Source organism: Zalophus californianus, chromosome X (assembly GCF_009762305.2).
Source record: "Zalophus californianus isolate mZalCal1 chromosome X, mZalCal1.pri.v2, whole genome shotgun sequence".
In the NCBI taxonomy this organism is placed as follows: Eukaryota; Metazoa; Chordata; class Mammalia; order Carnivora; family Otariidae; genus Zalophus; species Zalophus californianus.
This window is the reverse complement of record NC_045612.1, coordinates 82,691,879-82,704,468: the sequence shown is the minus strand read 5'-3', so window position 1 is coordinate 82,704,468 and position 12,590 is coordinate 82,691,879. Positions and strand designations below refer to the sequence as shown.

Sequence of the window (12,590 nt, the reverse complement as noted above, 5' to 3'; positions counted from 1 at the left end):
AAGGAAACTCACTGAACTTGAGAAGAGTGGAAGATATGAGTGAGACCCTTAATACAGAGATAAGGAAAGACATAGCAGAGATAAAGGACACAATAAATGAAATGGGAAACACACTTAATGAAAAGAACAGCAGGAGAGAAGAAGCAGAGAAATGAATTACTGACTGGGAAGAAAGTAGTAGAAAGGAATCAAGCTGAACAAAAGAGAGACAAAAGAACTATGCAACAAAAGAATAGACTTAGGGAACTCAGTGAATCCATCAAATGTAATAACGTTCAAATAACAGGAGGCCCAAAAGAAGAAGAGAGAGAAAGGGGTGGGGGAAGAACATTTATTTCAAGAAATAATAGTTAAAAAACATGCCCATCTAGGGAAGGAAGCAAAATCCAGATCCAAGAGGCACAGAAACCCCCCCCAAAGAATAAACAAAAGCAGAGTGATACCAAGACATACTGTAATTAAATTTGCAAAATGTAGTAACAAAGAAAAAAATCTCAAAAGCAGTAAGACTAAAGAAATCCTTAACTTACAAAGGAAAAATCATAAGGCTAGCAGGACATTTTTCAACAGAAACTTTGCAAGCCAAAAGGGAGTGGCATGATCTATTCAAAGTGCTGAAGGGGAAAAATCTGGAGCCAAGAATACTCTATACAGCAAAGCTATCATTCTGTATAAAAGAAGAGACAGAGATTCACAAACAAACAAAAACTAAAGCAGTTCATGATCACTAAACCAGCCCTGTAAGAAATATTAAAAAGGACTCTGAGCAGAAAAGAGAAAGCAAAAGTGACAGTATACGGGGCTCCTGGGTGGATCAGTTGAGCATCCGACTCTTGATTTCGGCTCAGGTCATGATCTCAGGGTTCTGAGACTGAGTCCCTAGGGAGTCTCCTAGAGACTCCCTCTCCCTCTCCTTCTGTCCCTCCCCCCACTCGCGTGCATGCTCTCTCTCTAAAATGAATAAACAAATAAATCTTTAAAAGTAAAAAAATGGAAAAATAACAGTAGAGATGTAAAGAGAAAAGTGGTAAAAATGAGTATTTCTGTCAAAAATCAGTTAAGGAACTCACTAAAAAAAGGATAAAATGAACTAACATATACCTAAAACATGGGGAGGACAGGAGTAAAAAATGGGTTCAAACTTAAACGACCATCAACCTAACATAGACTGCAATACGCAGTAGATATTTTATCAAATTTATCATATATCAAACATCACATATCAAACCACTGATATTCAAAAGTAAAGAGAAAGAAATTCCAACATATCACTAAAAATAAGCAATACATGAAAGAGAAAAACACAAGGGTTAGAGAAAATCTTCAGAAACAACCATAAACAAATAATAAAATGCAATAAATACATATCTAATAGATATGTAATTGATAATTACTTTCAATATAATAATTGGAATAAATGCTCCAGTGAAAAGACATAGGTAACAGAATGTATAAGAAAACAATGCCGATCTATATGCTGCCTACAAGAGACCGATTTTACATCTAAAGACATATGAAGATCAAAAGTGACAGGATGGATAAACATCTATCATGCAAATGGATGTCAAAAGAAAGCCAGAAATCAGTGGCATTCCTATACACCAACAACAAGACAGAAGAAAGAGAAATTAAGGAGTCGATCCCATTTAAAATTGCACCCCACACCATAAGATACCTAGGAATAAATCTAACCAAAGAGGCAATGAATCTGTACTCAGAAAATTATAAAATACTCATGAAAGAAATTGAGGAAGACACAAAGAAATGGAAAAACATTCTACGCTCACAAATTGGAAGCACAAATATTGTGAAGAAGTTAATGTTACCTAGAGCAATCTACACATTCAATGCAATCCTTATCAAAATACCATCCACTTTTTTCAAAGAAATGGAACAAATAATCCTAAAATTTGTGTGGAACCAGAAAAGATCCTGAATAGCCAGAGGAATGTTGAAAAAGAAAAGCAAAGCTGGTGGCATCACAATTCTGGACTTCAAGCTCTATTACAAAGCTGTCATCATCAAGACAGTATGGTACTGGCACAAAAACAGATACATAGATCAATGGAACAGAATAGAGAACCCAGAAATGGACCCTCAACTCTATGGTCAACTAATCTTCAACAAAGCAGGAGAGAATGTCCAATGGAAAAAGGAGAGTCTCTTCAAAAAATGGTGCTGGGAAAATTGGACAGCCAGATGCAGAAGAATGAAACTGGGCCATTTCCTTACACCACACACAAAAATAGACTCAAAATGGTTGAAAGACCTAAATGTGAGAGAGGAGTCCATCAAAATCCTAAAGGAGAACACAGGCAGCAACCTCTTCAACCTCAGCCGCAGCAACTTTTTCCTAGAAACATCGCCAAAGGTAAGGGAAGCAAGGGCCAAAATGAACTATTGGGACTTCATCAAGATAAAAAGCTTTTGCACAGCAAAAGAAAGAGTCAACAAAACCAAAAGACAACTGACAGAATGGGAGAAGATATCTGCAAATGAAATATGAGATAAAGGGCTAGTATCCAAAATCTATAAAGAACTTATCAAACTCAACACCCAAAGAACAAATGATCCAATCAAGAAATGGGCAAAGGACATGAACAGACATTTTTCCAAAGAAGACATGCAAATGGCCAACAGACACATGAAAAAGTGCTCAACATCACTTGGCATCAGGGAAATCCAAATCAAAACCTCAATGAGATACCACCTCACACCAGTCAGAATGGCTAAAATTAACAAGTCAGGAAAGGACAGATGTTGGCAGGGATGTGGAGAAAGGGGAACCCTCCTACACTGTTGGTGGGAATGCAAGCTGGTGCAGCCACTCTGGAAAACAGTATGGAGGTTCTTCAAAAAGTTGAAAATAGAGCTAGCATACGACCCAGGTATTTACCCCAAAGATACAAATGTAGTGATCTGAAGGGGTACGTGCACCCCGACGTTTATAGCAGCAATGTCCACAATAGCCAAACTATGGAAAGAGCCAAGATGTCCATCGACAGATGAATGGATAAAGAAGATGTGTATATATACAGTGGAATATTATGCAGCCATCAAAAGGAATGAAATCTTGCCATTTGCAATGACATGGATGGAACTGGAGGGTATTATGCTGAGTGAAATAAGTCAATCAGAGAAATACATGTATCATATGACCTCACTGATATGAGGAATTCTTAATCTCGGGAAACAAACTGAGGGTTGCTGGAGTGGTGGGGGATGGGAGGGATGGGGTGGCTGGCTGATAGACATTGAGGAGGGTATGTGCTATGGTGAACACTGTGAATTGTGTAAGACTGTTGAATCACAGACCTGTACCTCTGAAACAAATAATACATTATATGCTAAAAAAAAAAAAGAAGAAGATAGCAGGGAGGGAAGAATAAAGGGGGGCAGGAATTGAGGGGGAGATGTACCATGAGAGACTACAGGCTCTGAGAAACAAACTGAGGGTTCTAGAGGGGAGGAGGATGGGGGGATGGGTTAGCCCGGTGATAGGTATTAAAGAGGGCACATACTGCATGGAACCCTGGGTATTACACGCAAATAATGAATCATGGAACACTACATCAAAAACTAATGATGTAATGTGCAGTGATTAACATAACATAATAATAAAAATAAATAATAAATAAAACCCTTGGAATTTCCAAAGTGGAAAAAAAAAAGCCAGAATAGTAATACTTATATCAGACAAACTATACGTTAAAACCAAAAATGTAAGGAGACACAAAAAAGGACACGACAAATAATAAAGGTGACAATCCAACAAGAAGCTATAATAACTGTAAATATTTATGAACCTAATATGGGACCACCAAAATACATAAAATAGTTAATAACAAACATAAATGAAGTTATTGATAATAATACAATAATAGCAGGGGACTTAAACACCCTACTTACATCAATGGACATATCATCTAAACAGATAATCAACAACAAAGAAACACTGGCTTTGAATAACACATTGGAACAGATGGATTTAACACATATATTCATAAGATTCCATCCCAAAACAGCAGAATACATATTCTTTTCAAGTGCACACTGAACAACCTACAGAATAGATCACGTATTAGCTCTCAAAACAAGCCACAACAAATTCAAGAAGACTGAAGTCATACCATGCATCTTTTCTGACCACAACACTATGAAACTAGAAGTCAACCACAAGAAAAATCTGGAAAGACTAAATATATGCAGGTTAAATAACATGCAACTAGTCCATGAATGGCTCAACCAGGAAATAAAAGAAGAAATAAAAAATTACACAGAAATAAATGAAAATGAAAACACAATGGTCCATGGGCACCTGGGTGGCTCAGTTGGTTAAGTGACTGCCTTCGGCTCAGGTCATGATCCTGGAGTCCCTGGATCGAGTCCCGCATCGGGCTCCCCGCTCAGCGGGGAGTCTGCTTCTCCCTCTGACCCTCCCCCCTCTCCTGTGCTCTCTCTCTCTCATTCTCTCTGTCTCAAATAAATAAATAAAATCTTTAAAAAAAAAAAAAAAGAAAACACAATGGTCCAAAACCTCAGGGATGCAGCAGAAGCTGTTCTAAGACGAAGTTTAGAGCAATACAGGCGTACCTCAAAAAGCAAGAAAACTCTCAAATAAACAACCTGATCTTCCATCTAAAGGAGCTAGAGAAAAACAACAAACAAAACCTTAAACCAGCAGAAGTAAAGAATAAAGATTATAGAGCAGAAATAAATGATATAGAAACTGGAAAAAAAAATAGAACAGACCAGTGAAAGCAAGGGCTGGCTCTATGAAAAAAATTAATAAAACTGATAAACCTCTACTGAGACTTATCAAGAAAAAAAGAAAAAGGGCTCAAATAAATAAAATCACAAATTAGCAAAGAGAAATAACCACCAACACCACATGTAGAAACAATCATAAGAGAACATTATGAAAAACTGGCATATGCCAGAAATTGGGCAACCTAGAAGAAATGGATAAATTCCTACAAATAGATAAACTACCAAAACCGAAACAGAAGGGAATAGAAAATTTGAACAGATAACCAGCAAAGAATTGGAGTCAGTAATCAAAAAACTCCCAACAAACAAAAGTCTGGGTCAGATGGCTTCACAAGTGAATGCTACCAAACATTTAAGGAAGAGTTACACTTATTCTTCTCAAACTTTTCCAAAAAATAGAGAGGAAAGGAAAACTTGCAAATTTAGTCTGACAGAAGCATTACCCTGATACCAAACTCAGATAAAGACACCACTAGAAAGAGAACTATAGACCAATATCTCTGATGAACATACACATAAAAATCAATGTTTAAAAGGAAAAGCAGGGGTGCCTGGATGGCTCAGTTGGTTAAGCGTGAGACTCTTGATTTCACCTCAAGTTATGATCTCAGGGTTGTGAGATTAAGCCTCATACTGGGCTCCATGCTCAGCAGGTAGTCTGCTTCTCTTCCTCTCTCCCTCTCCCTGTGCCCCTCCCTCCACTCACACTCACACTCTCTCTCTCTAAAACAAATAAATACATAAATCTTTAAAAAGTAAAAATAAAAGGAAAAGCAAGCCGGAGGCATCACAAATCTAGACATCAGGTTATACGACTAAGCTGCATTAATCAAAACACTATGGTACTGGCAAACATATAAATCAATGAAAGATAATAGAAAATCCAGAAGTAAACCCACAACTTTAGGATCAATTAATCTTCAACAAAGCAGGAAACAATATCCAATGGTAAAGGACAGTCTATTCAAAAAATGATGCTGGAAAAACTGGACAGCAACATGCAAAAGAATGAAATTCCACCACTTTCTTACACCATACACAAAAAAAATTCAAAATGGATTAAAGATCTAAATGTAAGACCTAAAACTGCAAAAATCCTAGAAGAGAAGACAAGCAGTAACTTCTTGACATCAGCACTAGCAACTTCTTTCTAGTTATATCTCCTGAAGAAAGGGAAACAAAAGCAAAAATGATCTACTGGGACTACAACAAAATAAAAAGCTTCTACACAGCAAAGGAAACAACAAAATTAAAAGGCAACCTGTGGGGGCACCTGGGTGGATCAGTTGGTTAAGCATCTGCCTTCGGCTCAGGTCATGATCTGGGGTCATGGGATTGAGCCCCGCTTCGGGCTCCCTGCTCAGTGGGGAGCCTGCTTCTCCCTCTGCCTCTGCCCCTCCCCCTGCTTGTGCTCTCTCTCTGTCAACATAAATAAATGAAATCTTTAAAAAAATAAAATAAAATAAAAGGCAATCTATGGAATGGGAGAAGATATTTGCAAATTACATATCTGATAAAGGGCTAGTATACAAAATATATAAAGAATTTATAAAACTTGGGGCGCCTGTGTGGCTCAGTCATTAAGCGTCTGCCCTCAGCTCAGGTCAGGATTCCAGCATTCTGGGATCGAGCCCCGCATTGGGCTCCCTGCTCAGCGGGGAGGCCGCTTCTCCCATTCCCCCTGCTTATGTTCTCTCTCTCACTGTGTCTCTCTGTCAAATAAATAAATAAAATCTGTTACAGAAAAAAGAATTTATAAAACTCAACACAACAAAAACAAATAATCCAATTACAAAGTTGTCAGAAGACACAGACATTTCTCCAAAGAAGACATTAAGATGGCCAACAGACACATGAAAAGATACTCATCATCACAGAAATGCAAATCAAAACTACAATGAGCTATCACCTCATGCTTGCTGGAATGGCTAAAATCAACAACACAAGAAAAAACAGTTCTTGACAAGGATGTGGAAAAAAAGGAACCCTCATGCACTATTGCTTGGAATGCAAACTGGTGTAACCACTGTGGAAAACAATATGGAGGTTCCTCAAAAAGTTCAAAATAGAACTACCCCATGATCCAGCCATCATACTACTGGGTATTTACAGAAAGAATACATAAACACTAATTCAAAGGGATATATATGCCCCTATGTTAATAGCAGCACTATTTACAATGACTAAGATATGGAAGCAACTCAAGTGTCCATCGATTGATGAATGGATAAAGAAGATGTGGCACACACACACACACACACACACACACACACACACACACACACACACACAATGGAATATCATTCAGCCATAAAAAAGAATGAAATCTTGTCATTTGCAACAAAATAGATGGCGCCCAATAGTGTAATGCTAAATGCAATGTCAGTGAAAGACAAGTAACATAACATTTTACTTATATGTGGTATTTAAGAAACAAATGAAAAATTGAAAAAAGAGAGAGAGACAAGAAACAGACTATAGAGAACAAACTGATGTTTACCACAGGAGCGGTATATGGGGGAATGGGTGAAATAGATGATACGGATTAGAGTACCCTTATCATGATGAGCACTAAGTAATGTACACAACTGCATATTGTACACCTGAAACTAATTTAACACTGTATGTTAACTATACTGGAGTTAAAATTAAAAACAATAAAATTAATATATATGTGTACGTGTGTGTGTGCACATGTGTGTGTGTTCAGCAAAAGAAAAAGGAAGAATAGGAAATTATATATGTAGGTTTAAGCATCCATCCAAAATGTACATCACATTGGTTAGAAATATCAGCTTTAAAGTCTGAACGGGATTCAGATCTGACTATCACTTGCTAATTCAATGACTGTAGGCAAATTACTTTACCTCTCTAATCTTCAGCACCTTCATTTGTAAAGATGAATATACTAACATCTATCATACAGGGATACTGAAGGATTAAATGACAAAACAAATGCATAACATTTGGGGTGTCTAACACAAAAGAATACAATAAATTTGCTACTATTACTAGTACTGTTATAACCTTAATAATGTAAAATACTACATATACATACAGGGAAAAAAAGATGAAAACTAAAATATTAATAGGAACTATCTCTGAGAGGTGGTAAAAAGTGATTTTTATTTTCTTCCTGGTATTTTGCCTATATTTTCTAGTACATAATATTTTTATCAGAAAAAATTTTAATGAAGAGACATTAGCATTTCACAATGCTCTATACTCATGTCTGAAGCAACATGGCCCCGACCTGTCAACACAGACCTCTACACACACTCTTAACCAAATAATATTTACACACTGACCTGAAGGACAGTAAGTTGGAATTTAGTCCCCTTCTCTGGTCGAGGACAGGAAGCTCTTCTTTGTTTGATCCGATCTTGTTTGCCATTTCCACAGGGGTTATCAGGGGTATTGATGTTTTCCTTCACAGCTGCCACATCCGGATTCAAACTAGTTATTAGAAAAAAAAACAAAAGCAAGTCCTATTCAATTTCTCAGAGAAAACATTATTCCATGATTCTCAAAGCCCAGTATTTAACCCAAATGAGAATTAACATCTGAAATTCTATGATGTCTAGAATAATTCCATTCTGATGGTAAGCTTCTAGAAAAACTCCAACTATAAAATAATACATAATAAGTTTAAGGAAAATAAATAAGAACTATAATGTCTGAGAATATACAAAAAGCAAATTGTACACTTTAAATTGGTTAATTTAATGGTATGTGAATTATATATCAATAAAGATATTTTTCAAAGTTATGAAAAACTGAGATAATATGTATTTATTGGCAATCACCTGACAGTAGTGGGAATGAAAGAAAAACACTGTCATTGATGGACCTCTGTGGAACCTTTTATTGGAAGATGCTCTTGATCAATTTTATCTTGTTTGTTTTGGGGTATATTATTAATGTGTTCAAATAAAACTCTAATAAACAATTTTCACTCAAAATATACCTGTTTATGGGTTGGACTCAAAAGGGCATAGACAAACCAAGTGGGGGAGACAGGAACAGGGTAGGAGAAATAACAAAAAATGAAAATGAGATTTAAAAAAATGTGGTAGTGGTTTGTTAGAAGGTGGTGGTGGAGTAGGAGGACCCTACACTTGCCTGTCCCATGAATACAACCAGATAACTATCAAATCATCCAAAATACACCAGAAATGGACCTGAAGACTGGAAGAACAACTACACAACTAAAGGTAGAGAAGAAGCCACACTTAAGAAGATAGAAAGTGTGGAGGCATGTTTGGGAGAGAATCAGATCGTAGCCCCTGGGGTGGGAAGGAAGCAGTAGTCACAGAAAAGGGTTAGACAGACTAACACACAGGGGAATGCATGGGAAAACAAATCCGCATAACAATTGGCTTGGAAAGCAAGAGGGACCAAATTTCATGACTTTCGGCCACCAGCAGGGCATAAACCCTGGAGTTTTAAAGGTCACTGGACTTGGCTGGGATACAGCCCAGAAGGCATTGTGCTACTCTTGCAGAGCAGGCAGGCAAACAACCTATGAGTATACAGTGTGGCAACAGTGATACGAAGAGCACCTGGAGTACACAGTGGGGAGGTTATTTGTTCATTTTAGACCACATCCCAGAGAGGCAGGTTCACAGAGAGAAACCTCCAGGAAGAAAAGAACTAGGCAGTGCCATTTCCTTCCCCTGACCCTAAGTGTAAGCACAGGGCCACCACAGGAACCAGCACAATTCTGACAATCCCGACCTGACATGCTTATACCAAGCCCCACATTCTAGTGGAACCCCCACATTCTAGTGGAACCCCTAGTCCCAGTCTCCACTGCCTCAATCCCATCTTGGAGGGTCCCTCCCCCAGAAGACTGGCCCCAAACTCTGCTCACAAAATGCTTCCTGACTCAGGAGTTTTGCAGAGCCTCAGTTATAGTGGCAGTGAGATCAGGTCTCATTTCACAAACAGACCAGAGCACACCTAGTTAAAACATGCCACATTCAGGCAAGGAACCAAACACTGCCCACAACACACAAAGAGAGCCTCTGCAAACAACTGGCCTGAAGGATAAAGTGGCTAGGACAAAATAAGAGCATACACAGCACACACTGGAGACACTCCTGTAAGCACCAGGCCCTGGGGAACAAGGGACACTACTGGGCAAGGCACTACAGGATCTCTTCATCATAAGGCCATTACCCTCATGAATAGAAGATGTAGTTTACTTTCCTAAAACAGAGGAACAGGCACAGAAATGGAGGTAAAATGAGAAGACAGAGATTTATCCCAAATGAAAGAAGAGGACAAACCCACAGCCAGAAACCTAAGTAAAACAGAAATACGTAACATGTCTGATAGAGAATTTAAAGTAATGATCACGAACATACTCACTGGACTTGAGAAAAGAATGGAGGACATCAGTGAGACCCTTAACACAGAGATAAGAAATAACATAGCAGCAATAAAAGGCTCAGTAAATGAAATGAGAAGCACACTTGATGGAATGAGGCGCAGAATAGAAGAAGTAGAGGAACAAATTAGTGACCTAGAAGACAGAATAATGGCAAGTCATCAAGATGAGCAAGAGAGAAAAAAGAATTATGAGAAATGAAAATAGACTTAGGAAACACAGTGACTCCACCAAATGTAATAACATTCATATTATAGGAGTCCTAGAAGAAGAGAGAGAAAAGGGGATAGAAAATTTATTAGAAGAAATAATAGCTGAAAACTTCCCTAATCTGGGGAAGGTAACAGATATCCAGATCCAGGAGGCATGAGAACACCAACAAAATCAACTAAAAGAGATCCATACCAAGATATATTCTAATTAAACTGGCAAAAAAAAACAGTGATAAAGAAAAAAATTTAAGGGGCACCTGGGTGGCTCATTGGTTAAGCATCTGCCTTCAGCTCAAGTCATGATCCTGGGGTACTGGGATTGAGCCCCTGCTCCCGGGAGCAGGGAGCCTGTTTTTCCATCTCCCTCTGCAATCCCCCTGCTTCTGCTCCCTTTCCCTCCCTCTCTCTATATATATAAAATAAATAAAATATTTAAAAAAATTTTTAAAGCAGCAAGGCAAAAGAAGATAGTAACATAGAAGAGAAACTCCATAAGGATAAGCAGGGGATTTTTCAGCAGAAGCTTTGCAAGCCAGAGGGGAGTGGCATGATAGGTTCAAAGCGCTTAATGAGAAAAATGTGCAGCCAAGAATACTCTATCCATCAAGGCTACCATTCAGAACAGAAGGAGAGATAAAGAGTTTCCTGGACAAATAAAAACTAAAGGAGTTAATGACCACTAAATCAGCTCTATAAAAAATATTAAAGGGATACCATCCACTTTTTTCAAAGAAATGGAACAAATAATCCTAAAATTTGTATGGAACCAGAAGAGACGCCGAATAGCCAGAGGAATCTTGAAAAAGAAAAGCAAAGCTGGCGGCATCACAATTCCGGACTTCCAGCTCTATTACAAAGCTGTCATCATCAAGACAGTATGGTACTGGCACAAAAACAGACACATAGATCAATGGAACAGAATCGAGAGCCCAGAAATGGACCCTCAACTCTATGGTCAACTTATCTTTGACAAAGCAGGAAAGAATGTCCAGTGGAAAAAAGACAGTCTCTTCAACAAATGGTGTTGGGAAAATTGGACAGCCACATGCAGAAGAATGAAACTGGACCATTTCCTTACACCACACACAAAAATAGACTCCAAATGGTTGAAAGACCTAAACGTGAGACAGGAGTCTATCCAAATCCTAAAGGAGAACACAGGTAGCAACCTCTTCGACCTCAGCCGCAGCAACTTCTTCCTAGAAACATCACCAAAGGCACAGGAAGCCAGGGCAAAAATGAACTATTGGGATTTCATCAAGATAAAAAGCTTTTGCACAGCAAAAGAAACAGTCCACAAAACCAAAAGACAACCGACAGAATGGGAGAAAATATTTGCAAATGACATATCAGATAAAGGGCTAGTATCCGAAATCTATAAAGAACTTATCAAACTCAACACCCAAAGAACAAATAATCCAATCAAGAAATGGGCAGAAGACATGAACAGACATTTTTCCAAAGAAGACATCCAAATGGCCAACAGGCACATGAAAAAGTGCTCAACATCGCTCGGCATCAGGGAAATCCAAATCAAAACCTCAATGAGATACCACCTCACACCAGTCAGAATGGCTAAAATTAACGAGTCAGGGAACAACAGATGTTGGCGGGGATGTGGAGAAAGGGGAACCCTCCTACACTGTTGGTGGGAATGCAAGCTGGTGCAACCCCTCTGGAAAACAGTATGGAGGTTCCTCAAACAGTTGAAATTAGAGCTACCATTCGATCCAGCAATTGCACTACTGGGTATTTAGCCCAAAGATACAAATGTAGGGATCCGAAGGGGTACGTGCACCCCAATGTTTATAGCAGCAATGTCCACGATAGCCAAACTGTGGAAAGAGCCAAGATGTCCATCGACAGATGAATGGATAAAGAAGATGTGGTATATATACACAATGGCATATTATGCAGCCATCAAAAGGAATGAGATCTTGCCATTTGCAACGATGTGGATGGAACTGGAGGGTGTTATGCTGAGTGAAATAAGTCAATCAGAGAAAGACATGTATCATATGACCTCACTGATATGAGGAATTCTTAATCTCAGGAACAAACTGAGGGTTGCTGGAGTGGTCGGGGGTGGGAGGGAGGGGGTGGCTGGGTGATAGACATTGGGGAAGATATGTGCTACGGTGAGCGCTGTGAATTGTGTAAGACTGTTGAATCACAGATCTGAAACAAATAATGCAACATATTTTGAGAAAAAAGAA

General features: G+C 38.5%; 1 protein-coding gene across 3 annotated transcripts in view; it reads right to left on the bottom strand.

Annotated features, from left to right (window-relative positions):
* WNK3 (WNK lysine deficient protein kinase 3) overlaps window positions 1–12,590 on the bottom strand; it is a 155,809-nt gene that overhangs the window by 38,295 nt on the left and 104,924 nt on the right. For all 3 annotated transcript variants that reach the window (XM_027609128.2, XM_027609129.2, XM_027609130.2), the window contains one exon: window positions 8,079–8,226. In XM_027609128.2, the coding sequence (XP_027464929.1) occupies window positions 8,079–8,226 (148 nt within the window). The remainder of the gene's footprint in view (window positions 1–8,078; window positions 8,227–12,590) is intronic.